At 42.4% G+C, this 10,000-nt stretch overlaps 2 protein-coding genes and 1 long non-coding RNA gene across 3 annotated transcripts in view; 1 reads left to right on the top strand and 2 right to left on the bottom strand.

Moving 5' to 3' along the window:
- The window catches only part of LOC135094670 (uncharacterized), a 15,882-nt gene extending 14,432 nt beyond the window's left edge, over nucleotides 1-1,450 (bottom strand). The window contains exon 1 of the mRNA XM_063994973.1: nucleotides 1,264-1,450. The gene's annotated coding sequence lies outside the window, so the exon portion shown is untranslated. The remainder of the gene's footprint in view (nucleotides 1-1,263) is intronic.
- A 26-nt stretch (nucleotides 1,451-1,476) lies between these two features.
- The window catches only part of LOC135094671 (uncharacterized), a 9,747-nt gene continuing 1,223 nt past the window's right edge, over nucleotides 1,477-10,000 (bottom strand). Inside the window, exons 2-3 of the long non-coding RNA XR_010263907.1 lie at nucleotides 2,489-2,708; nucleotides 1,477-2,368 (exon numbers count right to left, since the gene is read on the bottom strand). This is a non-coding gene — a long non-coding RNA (uncharacterized LOC135094671). The remainder of the gene's footprint in view (nucleotides 2,369-2,488; nucleotides 2,709-10,000) is intronic.
- The window catches only part of LOC135094669 (uncharacterized), a 5,022-nt gene continuing 1,958 nt past the window's right edge, over nucleotides 6,937-10,000 (top strand). Inside the window, exons 1-2 of the mRNA XM_063994972.1 lie at nucleotides 6,937-7,247; nucleotides 8,013-10,000. The exon at nucleotides 8,013-10,000 is cut by the window's right edge and continues 1,958 nt beyond it. Of these exons, the coding sequence (XP_063851042.1) occupies nucleotides 7,095-7,247; nucleotides 8,013-10,000 (2,141 nt within the window). The 5' untranslated portion in view covers nucleotides 6,937-7,094. The remainder of the gene's footprint in view (nucleotides 7,248-8,012) is intronic.

Here is a 10,000-nt window from a genome sequence, read left to right as displayed (position 1 = left end):
ATAGAAAGACAGATAAAATAAAACTGAGGTAAATAGAAAAAAAAATGACATTGATGTATCAACACAAAGACAAATCAAAAGATAGACAAACAGACAGACAAACAACCAGTTAACATCCGCTAACCTAATCCCACCCAAAGTATAACTGAGATGCCTGATATTCACTTTAAAATAAGTCAATGTAAATACCTAAAGGCCAATACTAATGCTGCTTCCTGGCCGCCTCGTGGACACACACACACACACACACACACACACACGGTAATGACTTGTGCAATTACGGGGCGTGCGGGGGTCGTTACTACTAAAGTTGGGGAGTAGAGAAGCTGGGGGGTGGGTGGCATGGCAAGAGAAGAGGCGGGGCTAGAAAGACAGGGTTGTGGAGGTTAGACTGAGGAGGTGAGGCTAGGGAAGGCTGGGAAGGTGAGGCTAGGGAAGCGAAGCTAGGAACAGGAAGCTGGAAAGATGGCGCTGGGGAGGTGAGACTAGGGGAGGTAAGGCTGGGGAGGCTGGGTTGGGGTGTGGCTGGTGGGGGTAAAGATAAACTCATGGCAACAAGGTAAGTCACTCTCAATTTAATGAGATGAACAGTGATTCTAGTAACGAGTGTTTATTCACCTCAGCTCTCTCACTCTTGGCTCCCCACATGATTCCTAGTATGGATGAGTTGATGATGAATCGGAGTGAGTTGATGTGGTGGAGGTGAAGGATGTGCTGATGAGGGAAAGGCAGTTGATGATGGTTATGAAAGTGATGGAGGAACAAACAGCGACAAGGAAGTGGAAGATAATATCGGAGTGGTAGAAGGTGGAACGGCAGAGGATGTGCTGGTGATCAGAAAGACTACCATGGTTAATGTTTGCGATGATTCCTGATTGCAGACTTTACGGTAAACATTCAAGAAACAAGTGTAATATACCTGGGAATGTTGTGACAGCGGCGGGGTGTGTGGTGAGGGAGCAGAGACGCCTAGACAGTAAACGCACTGCGCACTCCCGCCAACACTCAAGCCTATTTTCGTGTCCCTCAGCCATTTCAAGCACCATTCCTTTAGATTCATGGCACTGGAAACACTTACGTCCTAGATAGTCATATGAAATACAAAAAAACTGATAACTATGCAAAATTAAGAAAATGTTAGTTATTAATGGTCTGGCAACTGTGATTCCTCAACCACTTGCTTCCTACTAGCCTAGCGAGGAACGACACACCAGTTTCACTAGCAGTATATGTCCAAATACACTTATTACCAAGTTAACATACCTGCTGACCACTGTGGACAAGCTTTGGGAGAGTCTTGGTTCACCTAGAGCCCAAATAAGCGTCCAAGAAAACACAGAAGACTCACACGTACACCACAACGAAGCTGACACCACTGACCACTGACTGACTGGCTGAAGTGAGTCGCGTGGCTTCTCTTCCTTGTCTCGAAGCCACTCGGGACTTCGGCGGCACTGTCAAATATAAAAGAACACGGTTAAATGTACAGAATGCTTTAAAAGTTTCAAAATATGTATGAACAATTAATTTCGGTACAATATTAGTAACAATCTACACTACACCTGCATTTTTTCATAATCTGGCACCTTTTTTATATCCTTTTTCATATTGCAATGGACTCACTTTCTGCTTGTAAGAAGGGAGAGTGAGAGTATAAAGCAAGGTTAGGGAATTGAGCCTGGAGGACCCGAAGACCCTTTGCAGCATCATATAACTGAACACTGGCCAGTAACACGAAATACCGAGGCCACAGTTCGGATTTGGTGTTCTGTAAGTACTTTCCCTACGACAATAATGGGGGTCTTGAAGAGTGTGTCCATAATGATGCTGTAGCTAACGCCATGCATTATCATTAAAAAAAAAAAAAAAGAAAAAAAAAAGAAAAAAAGAAAATAGAGAAAGAGCCAAAATTAATCATCATTGCGCTCTTATGAGAGAACCATTTTATTTCAGTAACCCGCGGTGGTTTTACTAAGTAAACATCAAACTGCCTACACTTGGGAAACTTTACTAAATGTTGTCCCCACTCTGGTGAGCATTGCTTGAACAATGACAGTGTAAATCTTTGGGAAGCTTTACTAAATATTCAGTGCCCATTTATGTGAGTATTGCTTCAAAGATTATTGTGTAAATCTCAGAAAGAAGACAAGCAGACCCTTCACCTTAGAAGCACAAACCCACACCACAAATAAAAAAATAATAATAATAATAAATAGATAAATAAATAAATAAAATAAATGAATAAATAAATAAATAAATAAATAAATAAATAAATAAATAAAAAGACAAAGAATCTTCATACTCATCCTTCAAAACACTGCAGTCGCTTCGTTCCAGTCTCCCGCACTTTCCTCCTCGCGTCGTCTGGCTGAAATGAATAGAGGTGAAGGACGAGAGCTTGTGTCCTGTGGAGCGTGTCTGGTGTGCTCAATTTCCCTGACCTTTAAGTAAGTATTGGATTATTCTGACACTCACACCGGATACTCACCTATTTACGTCCCCCGGGTCATCACGTTACGACCCAGAAAGGTTCCGCTGCGTCTGGTGGCCTCGGGTCCTCTACTGACCAGCGCGATGGGGCTACTGAATGCTGGATGGTTTTGTCTATATATTATTTAGATGTGTTTGTACTGCAGTCACTTGTATGATGTAGCCTTAAGAGGAGAAAATTAGCCTCTTATTCTCTCTTCCTCTGTTTCAAGGCGCCGCTACAAAATGATGAAAAGGCATGAGAACTGTGCTAGAGTAAAATATTAAAAGTAACTAAAATTATTAAAGTCAACTAAAATTGAGATACAGTAAAATAATAATAATAATAATAATAATAATAATAATAATAATAATAATAATATATATATATATATATATATATATATATATATATATATATATATATATATATATATATATATATATATATATATATATATATATATATATATATATATATATATATATATATTATGTGTATAGAATCATATATACCTCAACACGTCTAACTACCTTAATATTCGATATACATAAATCTTTATTATATATGGAAGGAACAATTATGTTGAATGATAATGATGAAAATTATGACGAAGGAAAAGAAAGAAGAGAAGGAATAACTGGAAATGAAAAGATTAAAACACGAAAATCATATCATGTTCCTCGTTCTCTTATACAATCCTACGGCGGAAATTTTTTCTGTTTTTGTTTTTTTCCCTATGCACACAAACCACACGCTACACACACACACACACACACACACACACACACACACACACACACACACACACACACACACACACACACACACACCTACGTACATCCACGCATGCACATACACAACACACACACACACACACACACACACACACACACACACACACACACCTACACCAACCCCCACCCTCCCCCATCACACCTACACCCAGGCCCCAACGCGGACACAGCAGAAGCAAGATTTCAGAACTGCTAAAAGTGACTGAACAGCTCGTCAGAACCGTCACAAGGGAGTTGATTTCTTCTGACTACGATTGTGAAGGTGCTGCCGAGAGGAAACATCATTCTCGACGATCGGACACCGCCAGGGACGCCGAATTTGTCACACAATTGCGAGCCATGGTTGATGAAGACCCCAGCCGGTCCATGAGGTCCATTGCCAGAGAGCTGCAAGTGTCTGAGGGCACCGTAAGGAAGTGTTTGCATGAATATATCAGATACAAGTCATACAAGTTGGTAAGGGTCAACTCCTCTCCGCAAAGATGCAGGAGGACCGCTTCAAGTAGAGCAAGATGCTCAACAAACTGAAGTTCCCTCTGGAGAACGACATGTCCTGGTTCTTTTCAGACGAAAAGAACTTCTGCCAGGACCAGACCCACAACTCTCAGAACAACAGGTGGTTGGCTGTCTGTCCCAAGGATGTGCCAAGAGGCATGAAAGGCATGCAAGTTTCCTGCAACTGTCATGGTGTTTGGGGTAGTCTGCCGCGAGGGCCACGTCATGCTCCCGTTCTTCTTTCCCCAGTGGCTCAGGAGCTCCGAAGTGTCCATTGAAGTCGTACAGACCCATGTGAAGCCATGGATTGAGGAAGTAGCTGCTGGTAGACCCTACGTGTGGCAACAGGACTCGGCACCATGTCACACCTCTCGAAAATCTCAGAAATGGCTGACAATTTCTTTGACTTTGTTGCCCCTGATGTGTGGCCCCCTAACTCACCTGACCTCAACCCTATGGACTATTTTGTATGGGGCGCTGTTGAACGAGGTACTAACCGCGCCCCATGCAAGAGTAAGGATGATCTGATCAGTCGAATCAAGGTCGTCTTCGCCAGTCTCTGAAAGTAGGTCGTGAAGAAGGCCTGTGCCAGGTTTCCAGGGCGTGTTGAGGACGTCATTGATGCCAAGAGCGAATTCATCGAGTAACGGGACACCAGAAGTGTGCTGATACAGAGCCTGTTTTCTTTTTTGCAATAATTGCATTTGCAACAAAATTGTGACTTTTTTGTGGCCCTAAAAATGAAAAAAATACTGTACGCACCCTATATATATATATATATATATATATATATATATATATATATATATATATATATATATATATATATATATATATATATATATATATATATATAAAGATAAACTATACAGTTAAATGTTAACATAATGTATGGAGGTCTTTTCTTTCTTATAAACAAGAAGAGAGAGAGAGAGAGAGAGAGAGAGAGAGAGAGAGAGAGAGAGAGAGAGAGAGAGAGAGAGAGAGATATAGGTCCGCTCGTCCCTTGAGTACTCCAGCCTTGCATGGGGCGGCGCTGCGAATAAGCCTCTTCGATAAGGTCCACAGCCGTGCGGTGAGGCTGATCAAGGACAGCAGCGCCCAGCAGGAACCACGACTCGGCAGCTTCCAGCACCGTCTTGGCGTAGAAGCCTCACTGTGATGTTTAAGGTGCATCAGCAACGAGTGCCTCACCTACAAGCACTCTGGCAGGCCTCCCGGCGGGCCCAGGTGGCCACCAGGGCCGTCTCCCAAGTCCCCACAGAGCCACGTCTGGCCGGCATAACTGTCCAGCAGTTCAAGGAGCTCGTGAACGCCTGGCTGCCGACATAAGAAAAGGAGCATGCCAACAGAGTTAGGCTTTTAGATAGGAAACACTAGATATGTTGCCTTTAGCCTGTAAAAGTGTTGTGGATTGCATATAAATGTGCATAACAGCAGACTCTGTCAAACTAAACTGTATCAAGTATAAATAAAAGAGAGAGAGAGAGAGAGAGAGAGAGAGAGAGAGAGAGAGAGAGAGAGAGAGAGAGAGAGAGAGAGAGAGAGAGAGAGAGAGAGAGAGTAATGCAACAAACATTATCAAACATTATAGCCAAAAAAGGAGCAAACGTTGTATAATGTGCATAATGAAATGTTCATTAAGATATAACGATAATGATGATTGTCAGTTATAATGTAATGCCTTAATGTGTCTCTTCTCATACATTGCAAGTGTCAAAGTATCTTTGACTTATATTTGCCTCCTTTATATCATTTATTCACTTATTTAAAAACTTATTTACATTCTAACTTATTTTCATTTTCTCTAATATAATTACATACATATATATTAATCCTTAAGTGGGAAGAATATTATCATTTTTATATTATTCGCTGGCCAGTCTCCTCATCGCCGAACATGGAGAAAAATCAACAAGAGATACGTAGATGTTGGTGATTGTCTTCCTTCTGTTAAATGATCGACATGAAACACTAAGCATACAAACAAGAACAAAGCGTCACACACCAATAACTGAAAATGACTAATGAAATGACATTGTAACAGATTTTTTTTACCTGTGTGTGTGTGTGTGTGTGTGTGTGTGTGTGTGTGTGTGTGTGTGTGTGTGTGTGTGTGTGTGTGTGTGTGTGTGTGTGTGTGTGTGTGTGTGTGTGTGTGTGTGTGTTGGTGAATAACTGACCGAATATGCACGTATAATTAGATCAGCTAAGCACATTTCTTCAGCTAGTTATTACGTCATGTTTTCTTTAGTACCATGTCCTCATTCCATGTTACAATAACAACAATAACAACAACAACAACAACAACAACAACAAACAACATTAACAACAACAACAACAACAACAACAATGACAACAAAAACAATAACAAAACAAACAGCAAATGCAGCTGAAGCTTCAGCAACAACAACAACAACAACAACAACAACAACAACAACAACGACAACAACAACAATATTAACAAAAACAAAACACATCAAGTGCAGCAGGAGCAACAACAAGACACACACAGACAGACAGACAATTAGACAGGGTGGAACGAAAATCATTTCGTGTAATGAACTCTTCTCCTCTAACTGACTCTCTTTAGCCTCTCTTATCACCACAGCGTTGCATTTCTGGCTATGTTTTACCCCTCTTTTAAAATTAACTGGTCTTCTGATCTTGCTAGATGCTTGCCTCCCATCCTCCCGCGACCTTCCTGCATAACACTCTCTTCGTGGTCTCATTTCTGTTGTGTTAACGTCTGCAATGCCAGAGTTAACCAGTACTCTCAATCATTCATCCCTTTCTATGGTAAAGTCTGACTATCCCTGCCTGCTTCCTGTAACGAACTTTTCCAAGAGGGAGGTTGTATGTGTGTGTGTGTGTGTGTGTATATATATATAGATATATATATATAGATATATATATATATATATATATATATATATATATATATATATATATATATATATATATATATATATATATATATATATATATATATATATATATATATATATATATATATATATATATATATATATAAGAAGAAGAAGAAGAAGAAGAGGAAGAAGAAGAAGAAGAAGAAGCAAAAGCACAATAACTCAGTCCAATTCAAGCACTTCACCAATCAGCGGACGTTTTCCTGGGGTCTCGGGCGCTAGCACCAATCAGCAACCGTCTTCCTGAGTCTGCTTGCCACCTAACTCGAAGCTGATTTTCGGCTGCGACAGACGATCCCAAATACAAAGTTGATATACCTACTGGCAAAAACTCCAGCCTTCAGGTTTACCCACCCCCTGTGATCCATTGGGCACAAGGATTTCAAGAGAAACACTCCACTGATGTGTGAGAACAGCACCGAGATTTGTCCTGAGGAATACACAGACATGGAGTACAAGAGAGCAGAATCCGTGAAGGAAGTAAGAGCCGCGCGAGCCAAAGAGAGGCGTCTGGCCGCACTGCGTCGCCTGAGTGGCAAGAAAACACAGGCACGAGTAAGTACGAGTATACACCACAGACTGTGTTGCCTCAGATGACCGTCTTGCAGGTTTCTTCTTGAGAGAGAGAGTCTGTTAAGATGGATACACTGCGTGATTGTTGGATTGCTTGATAGATAGACTCACAAATGTATAGGTTGATTGATAGATGAACATATAGATAAATAGAAAGATACACCCAGATTGGTGAGTTAAATGATTGGTAGATGGATAGATAGACAGACAGATAAATAGATAGGTAGACTGATAGACCGAGAGATAATTAGATAGATAAGTAGATAAATAGATTAATTGGTTGATTGACTAATAGATAAATAGGTAGAGAGATATATAAATAGATACATAGATAGATAGAAAGATAGATAGATAAGATCAAGATAGAATAAAAATGTAAGAAGATACTGACAGATAGATACACAGACAAATACGTAGAGAGATTTGATATACGAGTATTGATTGATATATTGATTGATTAATAGAAAGGTAAATAGATAGAGATAGATAGATAGATGGATAAGAAAAACAGATACATAGATAGACAGATACACAAACGGATAGAAAGAAAACCAATAGATAAAGTAATTGATTCACTGTCTTAATGAATGAATATACGAATAAGTTAATGAAGGAGTAGATTAACAGAGTGACTGACTGGACAGCTGACTGACATATTGAGATAGATGGTTCATCACCACATGCAAGTTTATATGAATACATGTCTCACTCTTTCTTAACATTTCCTGTTGTCTGGCTGCCCTACAGAAAGTAGTGACAGAGGGACGGAACACTGAGTCCTTGAAGGGGCCGGAACAAAATCAGTCCTTCAAATACAGCGCACCTCAGACATGTGACTCTGAGAACGAGGATGAAGAACACATTGAAATTTCTAAGATTGACTGGGTAACGGAGTGGCTGGACAAATATTGCTTCTTTGATGAGCAGGCCTGGGGCGCCGTCATGGCCGGTGTTGAGGCCACGCCAGAGGAGATGGAAAACGAACTCCAGGACAAACCCAACCCTCCTGTCGGTAACTTTAAATTGGATAGTAGCGAATACACTTCACTAGACAACACCTGCCCCAAGAAATTTCTCGCCGCCCTCACGCGCCTTAATCACTTGCAAAAGTCACACGATGATATCCTGGCACAGCTGACCTTCCCCAACAAAATGGTGGTGCAACATGTGATATACATCGTCAAGGCCTTCCTGAGACGCATGTACTTTAGAATGAAGGGCAAGAGCCACAAGAAACAGGAGGCCGTCATGCGCAAGACGCACTACGCCATGCAGGGCATCGTGCATCGCTACTTCAAGCGGGGCATGGATAAGAAAGTCTATTTACACAAAGCAGCGGAGAAGGACGAGTTTGAAAACTGGAGTGATGATGAGGATGACGAGGAAGGTCGAGGCGATGACGACCAGATGGAAGAAGGAAACGTTAATGAAACAAAAGACGAACAATGTGACGAAGTTCAGGAAAACGAAGAGAACCGGTCAAATAATGAAGACGAAATCCAAAAATGTAAGGCAGCAATTGAAGAGATAAAGATGGCGAAGAAGTTTGTGAGTAGCGCTGTCACGCTTCACGCACAGGCCCCAGAGACTCTGCTGAACACCATGGAAGCGATTTACAACGGAAAGGTGACGGTGGAGCACGTGCTCAAACACCCCCAAACTCTCACCCACCAGAATGACCGCGTGGAAGGGAGCGTGCCTGGGATGAAGGGACAAGACGGTAACTCAAGCAACGAAGAAGACGACGAGGACGAGTATTACATCCCTGACGACAAGTCACACGCCAGCCTTGAGTTCTCCGACGACGAGAGAATGCACTGCCACCTCTCAGACGTGGAGGATGATGAGTGTGAAACGAATGACGCTTCTTGGGATGAGGAGGACGACAGTGATGCTGAGAATGAGGCCCGCTTGAGTCCCACTGAGTATTCCTCAGATGGCGAGGAGTCCAGTTCGGTTGAAGACGGCGAGTGCGGTGGTGCCAGTGATGATAATATAACAAAGAAAAGCCAGACATCACCAGAGAAGGAGGTGGACTTCAAGCTGCTTAACAGACTTGCCGGCGAATTCAGTGATGGTAGCGAAGAGGAGGGGCACGAGAAGGCGGCGTGGAGGCGGAGTCAGGATGTGAGCCGCACTCTGTGGATGCAGGAAATGGTCTCTGACTGCCCACTCAAAGACAAGACTTACAGTCAAGAATTCCACTGCTGCCGAGCTCCTTTGTTCCCCAAGGTCAATCTTTCAACACATTCCATTCAAGAGAAGGAAGAAATTCTTGAACAGTTTATGGAAAAGAATGTCAGCAGAAACATTCGCCGCTACGTCATGAAAACAGTTTGCCGAAGGAATTTCGCGATATTCAAAAAGGTGTGGCGGCGTGCCAAGGGCCTCAAGCGGTTCCCAGGCCTGCGCCTGGGCACACAGGGCACTGCAGCGTGGCAGTCTTTCAAGCGGCAGAAGGCCTACCTTAACGACTTCCTCATGACAGAGAAAGAGGCCCTTCTTTACAGTTTGTCGCGGAAGCACAAAGTGTCGTGTGAAGAAATCTTCCAAGCACAGGCGACGGTAGAAATGCTCCGTAAGAAACGGCGACTCGCAGTCAAGATTGTCAAGTTCTTGGACCAGCTCCCCATCCGCCACCTCGAGTACCTGAATGAGCACGTCCTCGCAAAGGCACAGCGGGAAAATGGAGGGGAGCCGCAAAGTCACTCAGACATGACCTCCGTGTTGCTGTT

This window comes from Scylla paramamosain, chromosome 46 (genome assembly GCF_035594125.1).
Source record: "Scylla paramamosain isolate STU-SP2022 chromosome 46, ASM3559412v1, whole genome shotgun sequence".
Classification (NCBI taxonomy): domain Eukaryota; kingdom Metazoa; phylum Arthropoda; class Malacostraca; order Decapoda; family Portunidae; genus Scylla; species Scylla paramamosain.
Note: the sequence above shows the minus strand (reverse complement) of the source record. Positions and strands in the feature narration are given on the sequence as shown.